At 37.7% G+C, this 15303-nt stretch overlaps 1 protein-coding gene across 1 annotated transcript in view; it reads right to left on the bottom strand.

Moving 5' to 3' along the window:
* Positions 1-2842: 2842 nt before the first annotated feature.
* Positions 2843-15303, bottom strand: part of FSTL5 (follistatin like 5) — an 875733-nt gene continuing 863272 nt past the window's right edge. The window contains exon 16 of the mRNA XM_077139637.1: positions 2843-2927. Coding sequence (XP_076995752.1) covers positions 2858-2927 — 70 coding nt within the window. The 3' untranslated portion in view covers positions 2843-2857. The remainder of the gene's footprint in view (positions 2928-15303) is intronic.

Raw genomic sequence — 15303 nt, 5'->3', positions numbered from 1 at the left:
CTACAGATTCCCACTTCTCTAGTGACTAAAAGCATGGACTCTGGCTTCCAACACCTTGGATTCATATTCCAGCCCTCATCTCTTTGGCTTTGTGACTTTGGGAAAATTATTTCATCTATTTATCAGTAAAGTGAGCTTTTATAGGACCTACTTCTCAGGGTTGTTGTGAATATTAAAGGAGTTAAAATATGTTAAGCGTATAACCCAGTACTTGCACGTATAAAGGGCTATGAAAGCATTTTTCACTATTATTATACCAAATTCCTTAGTATTTACCATTTCCTTAATTAAAAGTCGTATTTCCTGAGTTCTCCCTAGGAGCCAATATTGTTTCAAATTTCTCAGAGGTTTCAGCTTTCATAAGATCAAAGGTTCCTATTAAGTCCTATTAAGCATGTTATGTTAAACCTGAGAAAAAAGACAGGCAGCCCACATGTCAGCAAGTTAAACTATTTGGTATAAAATTTCCACACCATTGTAGTCTAACAGACAACACATCACTCAGAAGATCTCATGTTTAACATTTATGACTTTACTTTCATTTTTTTACCTTTTACCACTATGATCCCACATCTGCCCAAGATTGCTACAAGCTCCTTGTTCCATTGTTTTGGAGCTTCTGGACTAAGATGCAGAATCCAATATCTCTGTCATGGTATTTCTCTAAATTCTGTTGCCTCAAGTTTCTCCAGACCAGTTAACAGTAACAATAGCAATGCAATAATTCTGTTTTTGATTACAATGTAATCTAATTAGCCATATCTTATGAGATAAGAGGATAGTCTTTATATTCCCCTGGGGGAGTCTACCTGCCATCATATGTCTTAATATGGAAAGCATGATGGATTAGTCCAATCAAGCATTACATTACTGTTTTAGTTTGCAAAAGCTGCCAGAATGCAAAATACCAGAAATGGAATGGGTTTTCAAAGGGGGAATTTATTAATTTGGAAGTTTGCTGTTCTAAGTCTGTGAAAATGTCCAAACTGAGGCATTCAGGGAAAGACACTTTGATTCAAGAAAGGCCAATGGGTCAGAAACACCTCTGTCAACTGGGTAGACACATGACTGGCATCCACTGGGGTCTGGCTTCTCGTTTCAAACATCTTCCTTGATGGCATTTTCTTTAAGCATTCCCAAAGATCTCTGGCTGTGTGGGCTCTGTTGGTTCTGTTGGCTCTCATTTTCCAAAACAATTCCCTCTTAAAGGGTTCTAGTAAGCAATCCACCTTGAATGGGTGGAGACACAACTTCATAGAAACCATTTAACCATAAGTTACCACCAACAATTGGATTGGTCACCTCTTCATGGAAACAATATTTTGATCTCACCCATCAATATTGAATAAGGATTACAGGACATGGCTTTCCTGGGATACATAATAGCTTCAAACTGGCACAATTATTCTTGTTTTTCCCCACTCCTTTCTTCACCCTGATCTATTTCCACTGAGATTTACACTAAATGATCTACAGTTTTTGTAACCGTATATCTAAAACAGACATACTGTCAATCAAGAAAATACAGACTGAGCTGCAATGAATCATAACCATTTATTTAGGGTCTTAAATTGCAAGTTGGGGAATATAGATTCTGGTAACAACTGCGTACCCACTTGGGAATCATAAGTAAGATTTTTTAAAGAAAAAAAGCTTATGTAAGTTGTTTGTAAATAATTCCTGGATATTTGGGGCTGTTCAAATGTCCTTCAATTTACACAGTTTGCTGTTTTTTTTTTTAATCTTATGACTGGTTCATGGCTTCTGGATATTTTCAGAAACATTGTTTCTTTTGGTTTCACATCCTTTGGCAGTTTATTATATCTGGGTGAGATGCTATAGAAATAACTCCTTGAATGTTCTACTCACTCCATTTTCAATTTCTTAGCCATAATAACTCCAGGTTTTTTTTCTATCTCTTTTTGCCACACTTCAATGCAGTTAGGATATCAGAGAGAGAGAAGCACAAAGTCTGGGGGAGGACCACATCAGATTGTCAGGTTGTTCAAGGGGCCACTCCAAAGCAGCCTTGCAAATACAAGGCTAGAGAAGTTCTAGCACATAGCAACATCTGAAATGTACTTGAGCATCTCACCAATCTTGAGACAATACTTTATCCGGTAAGGTTACAGGGTGAGGCACGCACCGAACACTTGGGCATAAATGCATTCCCTGTTTGCCATATGCAGCTTGCCCAGGCTAATTAAGCTCTGTATAAGGGTGTTCTTGAAATTCCAGCTGTAGAACTAGAGAGCAAGGATCACATGCCCAGATGTCTCTGCGTCCCCTGCTAACAGAGCCTTCAAAAATCTACGTGGCCTTTGCTTAATATCCACCTTTTTAAATGAATTTGTTAAATGTCAAAAAATTTGAATAAGATTATTTAAGTGATTCATGTGTACTTTGTTTTCTAAAACTTTAGTATAGGAAGGAAGTTATATTATTGAGCAATGGTTCCAACAAACTAAGATGTGGCATTTCACTCAGAGACTCTTACATGAATTGAGGTCAACATGATGATCTTGGTAATGTTTTGCTAGAAACAGACTCAGAAAATCACAGTATAGAAGTTTATTGAATTAAAGTAGCATTAATGTGGAACAACCACAAAAGGTGAGTGCTCGAAAGGCAAGTTTGGGGCAGGCAGGATACATGGCTGCTAGGAGTAAAGGGAGGCAGGCAGCCAGGGAGGGTGAGCTGCGGGAGTTGGTTGGGGAGGTATGCCCTTGGGCCATATTTCATTAATCTTGCAACTTGGACAGGCAAGATGTCTTTGCAGCATCGGAGCTATCTAGTGAAGATAAGCAAATTTGTTGGTGTCAGCATGACTTGTTTCTTCTCTGCAGGGACACAGGTCTCAGCTAGTGGCGTGAAGGGTTATTGACATGTCAGCCTGACTCAGTTCTCTGTTTCTTCTTTGTAGTTCCCTGGATAGAAAGAAGTTCCAGCATGTCAAGTTGATTAGTGAAGCTATTAACCATTCCATTTTTACAGTAACACGGGGATCGTAACCAGGTACAAAATTTTCCAGACTAGTTTTGTGTAATTTTCTGCTTCCTCTAACTATGTTTTAGCTTAACTTCAGGATATTTGAGTGTGCCTGGGTCTCTCTCTTTCTCTGCTTTTCCCCAGAGAATCCTGTATACTATGATTGACAGCTGTAGTGATTAAAAAGTGAGTGATATAATCAACTGGATAGTGATACAAAGCAAAGCACAGAAAATAGAAAAGGGATTGGCTAACGCAAAGCTTTTGAAACTCTAAGACTAGTAGCGGGGGCAGGAAGAGTAGAATCAGTGAAATAGGAGAGAACAAAGACAAAATCTGTGGCCTCATGTCTTCTCATTCTCCCCTACTCGAAAACAAGCCCTATTTCAGCAGGTTTTCTGCCTGTTTGTTCCCTGGTGTATCACCAGCACCTAGCGATAACTGGTATTTAATAAATATTTCATATATGAATGAAGTAGAGAATAAAAGCAGCACAGAGAAAGCAGAATCCGAAAATTAGAAGACTAATGTAGTTAGAAAAATGTGGCTAAATAAGTCAGGCTCATAATAAAGACAAAACCCAGTTGTTCCTAAAGTGAATATTTATTAAATTGGGAGAGTTATGTTACAAAATAAAACATACAAACTGCACTTTCATAGAACATTTTATTAGCAAGAGCCAAAAGCAGCAGAGCTGCGAAACAGAAATGCAAATGTTCAAATTGATAGTGCTAAAAAGCTGCCTAACAATAATTTCAAAATATTTACTTTATGTTATTGTTTAGTCCTCAATGAATTGAAAAATTTTAAAGGACAACTCAGGGCATCATTTATCTTTATTTCCAGGTAGTACAGGGTATTGGATTTAGAATAGTTGTGCATTCATTCATTTAATTGAGCTAAATCCCAAGAACTTTTCTCAGCAAACACACATCTCGCCAGTTCAAACAAAGCCTGTCTTAATACCTGAAAACAAAAAATGCCTGTGCTGTTACTTTGTTAAATTTTTTTGGAAAACAGGTAACATTAGGACACACTTCTTCCAGTTTTAAAGAACCATGGCATTGACACTCATTTTATTTTTAAAACGTTTTCCTTTATGTAATACCATCACTTTGTGCATACACCACAAATCTGCCTTGTCAGACAATTTGTTGCCACCCACTGCCTGTCAATCTCTCACAGAAATAAGGATAGTGGCTCAGTTAGAGAAAGAGCATTTATACTTCCAATGATTCCATCAATTGATTTAGAAAACCTGGGAGAGCACAGCTTTCACACAATGAGATAGCCTTGTTCTGTAGTCTCTTGGACTACGATTTTATTGGTGTTGGAAAGCATTATCTATATGAACTAACTGAGGCCAGGGGAAATGCCGCACCGGGCAATACAGACAGATGTAAATATTTTAAATAAAATGTAAAAATGGGAGGTAAAATAGCATATAGAAACTTCAAGTACTCTAATCCTTTTATTTCAAGATAAGTAAACAATTCGAAAGAGATTCTGAACTAATTAAGATTACACAGATAAGAAGTGGTAAAAATGAGACTATTAATTAAGAATATTATATCCTATGCGCTAGATGAAAAGGATTATCTGCAGTAGATAGTGCTTTTCAAACTAGACCCCTTTAGGGGTATGTAGTTACTGAAAATTTGCATGTAGTTACTGAAATTGAAATTAAAACTAATTAAAATGAAATAAAACTGAAAATTCCATTCCTTAGTCCCACTAGCCAAATTTCAAGTGTTTAAAAAACATTTATAACTGGAAGTTACATTCTGAATTTTGAAGATATAGAACTTTTCATCCTCCAAGAAGGCTGTACAGCAAAGTTTAAGAGAGTCCTTTGGCCAATGGCTGCAGCTCTGATTTCCATATTCTGACATCAAACTAAGGAGTTCTTCCAATTTACCCTACCCAACATATTCAACTTCCATGTAGAGTTTCACTTAATAAAAATATAAAGCATGCTTTAAAAGTGGTGTAAATTTCCCAGTAACTCCTTGATTTCATTTTATTCCTCACAAGTTTGTTCCGTACCATTGTTTATAAATTATCTATCCTGTATCAGTTGGCTCTTTATTATGTATTGCATACAAAATTGCCTATAGCCTTTTAAACACACACGCACAATTAGTTTATTCAATAGCCACACTCATTCCAAGAGGTACATCATAAAATAAGAATCTGCAGTTCTGGATCATAAATCAAGGTTCCAAAACTGGCAAGTGTACAGTTCATTCAACACATCCAATAAAAATCGATTATAAATGTATCTTTCTACTTAAATAAAAATTGAGTTTTAAAAATCTTTAAATGATCATAAATTCAAGAAAGTTGCAAGTATATATGCAGCTTCCATGCACCCTTCACCCAACCTTCACCAGTGTTAACATCTTGCAGAATATTGAGTTTGTTCGGATTTCACCAGTTATATATTCACTCTTGCATATGTGTGCATAGAGCTACCATGCACATTCGATCACATGTTTAACTTCATGTAACCACTGTCACAATGAAGCACTTAACTGTATCATCAGCACAGGCTTCCCTCATGCTGCCCCTTTATAGCCATATCCACTCCGCACACACACAACCTGGCAGCTACTAAACGACTCTCACCTCTCTAATCCCAATACTTCAAAACTGTTATATAATTGTAATCACGTCATATGTATCCTTTCTGTGATTTTTTCCCTTAGCATAATTTTCTTGAGGTTCACCCAAGTTGCTGTGCAAATCAACAGTTTGCTCTTTTTTATTGTTGAGGAATATTCCATGATATGGATGTACCACATTTTGATTAATCATTCATCCACTGAAGGATGCTTAAGAAGTTTCCAATTCGTAGCAATTATGAATAAAACCGCTGTGAACATTCATGAGCTGGTTTCTTCACACAAGCTTAGACTCATTGGGACATGGGGCCAAGATTGCACTTCCTTGTCATATGTGAAGTCCTTTTTTAGTTTAATGACTGCCTGCCACATGCTTACTATGTGCCAAGTCTTGTTCTGGTTGTGACATAAACAGAACAGACAAGCTCCCCTGGACTCAGGTAGGTTACTTCATACACATGCTGGAGAGTATGAAGTGGGTTATAAAAAGAAATGAGAAATCATATAGCGTTCATAAATCATGTAAAAATAATGCAAACTAATAAAGCAAGAAGGGTGGATAGGCCAGTCTTGAGGGTGATGTCATTTTATATAGCATAGTAGGCAGCACCGTGATGGAAGCAAACACCTGAAGAAGCAGAAGGAATAACCCATGGTGATATCTCTGGAAAATGCATTCCATGTAGAAGAAACAGTGTATGCTGGTTTGAAAGGATGTATAACCCTTAGAAAAGCCATTTATTAATAAAAATCCCTAGAATAATCCTTATTCAATACTGTATGTTTGAACTGTAATCAGATCCTCTCCCTGGATGATGTAATTTAGTCAAGAGTGGTTGTTAAACTGGATTAGGTGATGACATGTCTCCACCCATTTGGGTGGGTCTTGATTGGTTTATTGGAGTCCTGTGAAAGGAAACATTTTGGAGAATGGGAGATTTCTGAGAGAGCAGGGGATAACACAGCCTCGAGAAGCAGAGAGTCCACCAGCCAGTGACTTTTGGAGATGAAGAAAGAAAACGCCTCCAGGGGAGCTTCATGAAACCAGAAGCCAGGAGAGAAAGCTAGCAGATGACGCAGTGTTCACAGCGTTTTCTTTATTTATTTTTTATGTTTTTTATTAATTAAAAAAAATAACAACAAACACACAAAAATATTAACATATCATTCCATTCTACATATGCAATCAACAATTCTCAATATCATCACATAGTTGCATATTTATCATTTCTTAGAACATTTGCATCGATTTAGAAAAAGAAATAAAAAGACAACAGAAAAAGAAATAAAATGATAACAGAAAAAAAAAGATTATACATACCATACGCCTTACCCCTCGCTTTCATTTATCACTAGCATTTCAAACTAAATTTATTTTAACATTTGTTCCCCCTATTATTTATTTTTATTCTATATGTTCTACTCATCTGTTGATATGGTAGATAAAAGGGGCATCAGACACAAGGTTTTCACAATCACAGAGTCTCATTGTGAAAGCTATATCATTGTTCAATCATCATCAAGAAACATGGCTACTGGAACACAGCACTACATTTTCAAGCAATTCCCTCCAGCCTCTCCACTACATCTTGAACCACAAGGTGATATCTACTTGATGCATAAGAATAACCTCCAGGATAACCTCTCGACTCTGTCTGAAATCTCTCAGCTATTGACACTTAGTCTCATTTCACTCTTCCCCCTTTTGGTCGAGAAGGTTCTCTCAATCCCTTGATGTTAATTCTCAGCTCATTCTAGGGTTTTTCTCAATCCCTTGATGCTGAGTCTCAGCTCATTCCAGGATCTCTGTCCCACGTTGCCAGGAAGGTCCACACCCCTGGGAGTCATGTCTCACGCAGAGAGGGGGAGGATGGTGAGACTGGTCGTCGTATTGTCTGGAGAGAGAGGTCACATCTGAGCCACAAAAGAGGCTCTCTTGGGGGTGACTCTTAGGCCTAGATTTTAAGTAGACTTGACCTATCCTTTGTGGAGTTAAGTTTCATATGAACAAACCCCAAGACTGGGGGCTCAGCCTACAGCTTTGGTTGTCCACACTGCTTGTGAGAATATCAAGAATTCAACTTGGGGAAGTTGAATTTCTCCCCGTTCTCACCATTCCCTGAAGGGGGCTTTGCAAATACTTTTCTGCTCACTGATTGAATCACTCTGGGATTCATCGGGGCATCACTCTGGACAAACCAACAAAATCCCATGTCCTACCTGAGATTCCAAGTACTTATGGTGTTCAATCAAACTATCTACATAAGTTATATTAGGAAATGCACTAGTCAAAATATAAATTTTGTAACAAATAAACATTTTTTGCTTTAGTCTCACACATAAGGTGACATTTTAAAATATTAATTACCATCTATTTTCAGCACCTTGCAATAATGACATTCCTTTGTTCTTCCTCATGCAAAAACATTTTTAAAATTTGTACATTGTACATTTCACTATTATTGTACACTCTAGGCATTCCTAGATTATACCATCTCAATCTTTACCATCTATCTTTCTTTCTGATTTCATTTATGTCCCCAGCCCTCCTCCCTCTATCATTCTCACATGCAGCTTCATTCAGTGTTTTAACATAATTATATTACAGTTAGGTAGTATTGTGCTGTCCATTTCTGAGTTTTTGTATCCAGTCCTGTTGCACAGTCTTTATCCCTTTAACTCTGTTCGTTTATAGCAGAGACCATCAGGAGATAGAAATAGGGTAAGATATTGGGTAATTGGAGCGTTTTCTTTCTTCATCTCCAAAGGTCACTGGCTGGTGGACTCTCTGCTTCTCTAGGCTGTGTCATCCACTGCTCTCTCAGAAATCTCCCATTCTCCAAAATGTTTCCTCTTTCACAGGACTCCAATAAACCAATCAAGACCCACCCAAATGGGTGGAGACATGTCATCACCTAATGCTTCCTTCTTCTATCCTCAGCGTCAGTAACTTAGCACCATGTAACTTTCCAGCTGAGAGAGAAGCCCTGACTGTGTTCGCCATTTGCCTTCTCACTTGAGAGAGAAACCCTGAACTTCATTGGCCTTCTTGAACCAAGGTATCTTTCCATGGATGCCTTTGATTGGACATTTCTATAGACTTGCTTTAATTGGGACATTTTCTCAGCCTTAGAGCTGTAAACTAGCAACTCATTAAATTCCCCTTTTAAAAAGCGATTCTGTTCCTGGTATATTGCATTCCAGCAGCTAGCAAACTAGAACACAGTGCAAAGCCTGAGTCAGAGGCTTGTTTGGTCTTGTCAAGAAAAGTCAAGGATGCTAGTATGACTTGAAAGGAATGAGCAAGGTAAAGTGAGCTATGAGAGGTAATCAAATGGAGTGTTACATCATGTAGTGCCCTTTAGACAATTTTAAGGATGCTCCACAATCAGAGAGGCAAGCCTTCAAGACCAAAGGGTATCTTCTCCTTGAACTGCTTAGGAAGCTGCAGTTTCACTTCAAAAGTAGAAACAAACTTTCCTCTTCTAGGTTCTAGAGAATTGCCTCAGATGTTTTGCCCAGGGTGAGAGGCAAGCCATGAGTACAGAGAGCAGCAGATCTCTTCTCAGAGGAAAAGAAGTTATTTGAAGAGGAAAAGAAATTATTTGAAACAGAATGTGAGAAAATTCAAATATGAGGGTGCTACTAAAAGCAACAGTTTTTTGGTGGCCATCAGTTAAGATCAGGCTGGTAGCTCCATGACAGCGACAGGCTAAATCAAAGGCTAGGTAATTTACCAGAGTTAATCAGGAAAAGATACAGCTAAGAGGAGACATTCTGGCATCAGAACAAACGTCAAAGACAGGCTTCAAAATTATTCCTGCATAGGGGTCAAATTTAATTGAAGCAGATTGTGGAGCAATTTCTTCCCCAGGGAAGTGTTGAAAATGACAGTAGAATCATCCAGCAATTAGTAAAGCCTAGAGGTTGGTGTGATGCTAACAGAGGCAGACATTTGAACACAGAGAACTGGCAAAGAATTAGAGCAAACACCCTCCCTTAAGGATACTATATTAGCTTTCTATTTCTCCTGTAACTCATTTCCATAAAGTTAGCTGTTTGAAACAGCACTGAAATATCATCATACAGTTCTGTAGGCCAGACGTTGGACTTTGATCTCACTAGACCGAAAAAGGTGTCAGTGGACCTGAGTTCTTTTCTGAGGCTCTTAGGGGAAATATGTTTCCCTGACTTTTTAACTTCTTGAGGATGCCCTCTTTCCTTGCTTCCCAGCTTCCTTCTTCTATCCTCAGCGTCAGTAACTTAGCATCTCCTTGATTCTGCTTCCATTGTTACATCTCTGACCACAACTCAGAAAGGTTCTCTACTTTTAATGACTGTGTGATTAGATTTTGCCCATCTGAATAACCTAGTTTAATTCCTCTATTTCAAATTTCATGAACTTAATCATATCCTCATTGACCCTTTTGCCATGTAAAGTAACATCTTCCCATGTTGAGAGAACTAGGAATTGGTTATTTGGGGGCCATTATTCTGTCCTACCACATGCTCTCTACCAGCATCAGATAGCACTTACATCCTTTCACCAGAACTAAGCCACATGGCAACATAGAACTGGAAGCTAGGTTGGAAAATGTTGCTTTATTCTAAATAGCAATATGCCTACCAAATATTTAGGATTCTGTTACAATAGAAAAAATATAGAATGGAAAAAAAATGCAGGGAAGTACTACAGCCCAGCTTTAATCCTTACTCATCATGAATTTTATGTTTGAGGGATTGTTTTGTAAAGATTACCTCTACATAAAAGTAATACATAGAAGTAGGATATCAAAAATTTTGGAAAAACATAAAATAAGTTATGTATTTTTTCTCATCTGCTCTTATTTATTGTCATTTCCACTGTTGTCATCACACAGACCTACTGAAGATTGATGATGGACAGATGACATTAATTGATAGATTTTATAGATGGATGGATGAATAGATAGGTAGGTAGATAGATAGATAGATAGATAGATAGATAGATAGATAGATAAATAGATAGACAGATGGATGGATACTTAATCTGCCAAGGTTGCTATTACAAATATCGCACACCAGCTAGCTTAAACAACACATATTTATTTTTTCACAATTTTGGAGGTTAAAAACCCAAAATTAAATTGTCCATAGGCCACGTATTCTCCAAGTCTGCAGCGTTCTCTTAATGATACACTGACAATGTCTGCCTCCCTCACACAACCTGTCTCCTTAGTTCTTTTCCTGTGGCTTCTACCTCATGTCTAAAATTCTTTTGCTTATAAGGATTCTAGTCATATTGTATTAGAGCTTTATTTTTTAATTATCTTTCTATTGGCATTCTTCTGTTTCTTGCATCTTTAACTTAATTATATTTACAGATGTCTTTCACAACATTAAAAGGTTTTACCAAAATTTCACAAGTTCTCTACAAAGAGGTGCTTAGCTTCTTCTCAGTGTGTCTTATTTGTTTTATTACATCTTTTTTTTTAAATGTTTGTCACTACAAACTAAGTTGAAATGAAATTCGTTAATTTAATACATTTAAAAGTATTTTGCATATTTAGCATAAATGTCCTAAAGTGGAACTTTTAGATAAAAAGCTATACCTGTTTAAAGTCTTGACTGATATTCCCAAATCGCTGTCCAAAATGGTTTTAACAGCACACATAGAAACAGTGTTGAAGAGAGCTTCTTCCACTTCATCATTGCCGGCACTGGGTATGTGGGAAATTATAGTGTATTGATTTATTTGGCATTACTTAAGTACAAGAGAGGCTGAAATATTTTCATTAGCTCAGAGACTGAGCTCCAAGCTTAGGTTTTTATGCTATATAACAAATTCCCAAAGTTAGAGCCTTCAAATCCAACCTATTATCTCACAATTTCTGTGGCTCAAAAGCCTGGGCACAGCTTATCTGGGTGTTTGACAGGGCTGGGATAAGCCAGCCAGTTCTGAGTTCTCATCTGGAGGCTGAAGGCTGTTCCCAAACCCCCTTATTGTTGCAGAATTCATTTCTTTGTAGCTATAGGATTCATGGAAACTTGCTTATTTAAAGCTAACGAATGAAAGACTAAGGGGCAAATCTGCCGGCAAGACTGCGTTATACATAGCATCATAATCCTAGGGGTGAAATTTCATCAACTTTGTTATACTTTATGGATAGAATAAATTCATAGGGCCTCACCCACATTTAAGGGGATGATATTATACAAAGATGTGCATACCTTCAAGTGTACCTACCCCAGTCTGGCCTTCTGACCCCCAATGATTCGTCTCCCTTCCACATGCAAAAGACAGCTACCTTCTTCCAATATTCCAAGAGTCTCATCACATTATAGTGCCAGTTAAGTGTCCTAAATCTCGTCATCTATTTCGGGTACAGTTATAGACTCCAAGGGGTAATTGGTTAGTACAGCATTCCCCATGTATAGACCTGTGAAACTAAAGAGACCAGTTATCTGTCCCTGGCACATCCAGCATACAACAGTGGGGCAGGAGAGTAACATACAATTCCATTTGAAAAGAAGAAAATTGAAGACATGAAGGAGCCACTGTTCCATGATGGTTCTGAAATCCAGCAGCACAAGCATGGCAAATTCCTTCATTAGATCTGAAGGCCTTCAAATAATCCCTTGTTGATCTCATCTTCTTTCTGGGCTCTTGGTTTCACCTCTTAAGTCTTCCTTTCTTTTCAAGAAAAAAAAGCAGCTGTGCTAATGGCTGAGTAGTTTTATTAGCTTCCTTCAGGCCAGCAAAATTTTGGAGATTCAAAAACCTCTTTCATTTTGTATCTCTCCCTTTAGTTCGGTCCAAGCTGACAATATTTATTTTTCTGCGTCTTGAGTGGATTTCACTGGGTTTTCTTTAATCAAACAAAAGCCACATGTATAAATCTTTTCAAGAACATCCCTTCTCTATCTTTGTCCCCTGCTGATATGGCTGGAGGACAATGCCCTTAGCCTTCCCAGACATATTCTGCTTTAGTAGAGAGGAACTGAGCAGCACGACCTCAATTCCTTGAAAGGTATCGTGTGACAATCTTCTGACCTTTTCAACTCTGAGACTGAGCAGTCTCCATGCCAACTTTCAGAAGAAATTTTTAGTAGCTTTTGACATCTCGAGAGGATTAAAATTTTAAAAATCATCCATCCTTGATTATTTTTTAACAACTCTTCTCTCACTTTACCTTTCTCTTCTTGTGTTTTAACATTGCCCCCTATAAGAAATCAAGTAGCATGTTCAACAGTTTGTTTGGACCTAACCTTTAATATATCCAGTTTCACCCCCTCAAATTCAGCATTTACCATCGCTGTAGGAGACAATGTGCCTAAATTTCCTGCTACTAAATAACAAGAACTCTTCCTCTAGTTTCAAATAGCAGTTTTTCACCTATTTTTAGGCATTCACTGGCAGCATCCTTAAACTCCAGATTTCTGCTCACAATCTCTCCAGGGTGATTTGGGCCTCTCTGTCAGGCTAGTCAAAATTCTCCCAGCCTCTAACCACTGCCTGGTTCCAGAGCTACTTCCATAGTTGTTGGTGTTTGTTATAGCAGCAACCCACTTTCTAATACCAGAATATGCATTAGTTTTTATGTTATGCAACCGATTACCACAAATTTGGCAACTCAGAACCACACAAATTTATTTTCTCACAGTTTCTATGAATCAGGAGTCCAGCTTAACTGGGTAATATGAAAGGCTGCAGTTAGTGTTGCAGCAGGGTTGGGTTTTCATCTACAGACTCCACTGAGGAAGGGTCTGATTCTAAGGTTGTTGTAGCGCTTGACAGAATTCATTTTCTTGTGACTGCAGTATTTGTAGCAGATTGTGACCTCAAGTCAAGCATGGACTGAGAGAAAGACTCTAGAGCAAGTTGGCTACCAAGTTGGAGTATTACATAAAGTAATGTAATCATGGGAGTGACATTTCTCACCTTTGCAGTATTCTATTCACTAGAAGCAAGTCATTGTTACCTCCCACACTAAAAATGAGGATCATAGAAGACTGTGAAAACTAGGAGATGGGGAGCAGGTGGGCCAAAAAAAAGAGTCTTCCTACCATACAGACCAATTGCGTCTTTTTCTTTTTTTCTCAAACTTATTTTTTTCTTCCCTATTCTCTTTCAATTGCTATTGTTTTCTTATTTATTTATATTAAAGCATTTGAAATTAAGGAAAATAGCTCTTTGATAATGTGTTACAAATATCTTACAGTTGTTATATATCTCTTTGTTTATGATGCCCCTTCCTCAACAAGTTTTAAAATTTTGTATGATTAAATGCATTATCCTTTTCGTTTGTGGTGCCTTGACTTTTTATTGACAGAAAGTATTCAGAATTAGTCTGGGTAATTGAACTGCTGAAACCTCAAAACTCGGTCTGTTTATTGTTTACACACATTATATTCAAATGCAGGTGGCAATGCCATTTGCACACATTATATTCAATGCAGGTGGCAATGAAGGCTCTGCTCTGAGCTCAATTTAAAACCCAAGACTCCTTACTTTTGTGACGCTTCAGTCTTCGTTATGTAGCCTCCAGGTTGCCACAGAATGGGAAGAGAGCCAGTCTGGAGACACCTGTTCCTGAAAGTGGTGGACAGCTCCTCTGCACACATTCCATGAACAAGATTTCCAAACCACACCTATAGCAGTACGAGTCTCTTACGCGACGAAGGCGGTGGATTGGTTCAAGAACCAATTCCTGAGACACCAGGGTTTCAAAGAGAGAAAGAATTTATTACTAGGCATGTAGTAGGAGAGCAGATGGCTTATTGGTCCAAAATCTGTCTCCAGGCCCTGCCACCCCCATGCCTTACTTGTTACCCAAGATGATTATCTTTCTCTGTCTCTAACCTGTATAAAAACCAATTGAAAAATTACTATAGTGAGGCAGATTTGGGGTTTCCCCTGCCCTCCGGCTAATGTAAATAAATCTCTTTCCTTCCCAGCCTGTTTGCTGGATGGGTGGGGGGGAGGGTTAACTACGGTGGAAGACTGTGGAAAACATCTTGAGAATGACTGTCAACTTCTTCAGCGTGGGAGGCTCCCTAACCTACAATTTTCCTTTATGACTTTGTTATCATTTTACCTGTCTTCTTTGTTTTTACATATATCACTTTTTTCCTATGCTCTGCTGTAACTGAAATAGTTACTGGTGTCCTGTCTACTTGCAACCCCAGCTGTCTGATAGACTCAGATATAGCTATGATTTTTATCTCCTTCCTAGGGTAGAGCTGGCTTTTTTTGTAACTTTCTACATCCAGAGCATATCACAATATCCACGTTCTATTTGAAGTACATTGGTTTCATATTCATGATTGTATCTACAGATTGTGCATGTGCCAATTGGCTTTTTTTCTTTGTGTTACTTGTGAATACTTGCTTAAATGCAGTTGCTTCTTTTTTTCATTTATACGGATTACTTCTAAGTGATTGACATTTTATTTTATTTCAGTTAATTGAAAATCTTTTCTATACCATTCCTTTATTAAATTTATTTTGTAGTTGATTTAAAATACACTTTAGTAATTGTGAAAAATTATCAGGGAATTAATTTTACATTTACATATGCATATATATTTTACTAGAGCTTAGTCTTTTAGTATTACATTATTCAGCCTATAAATACGTAACACATCCACATTTACTTAATTGAATACAGTCTCAGAGTCAAGACCCACTACTGTAGTATTTCATTGATTT

The sequence above is a fragment of the Tamandua tetradactyla genome, chromosome 22 (assembly GCF_023851605.1).
Source record: "Tamandua tetradactyla isolate mTamTet1 chromosome 22, mTamTet1.pri, whole genome shotgun sequence".
Classification (NCBI taxonomy): Eukaryota; Metazoa; Chordata; class Mammalia; order Pilosa; family Myrmecophagidae; genus Tamandua; species Tamandua tetradactyla.
Note: the sequence above shows the minus strand (reverse complement) of the source record. Positions and strands in the feature narration are given on the sequence as shown.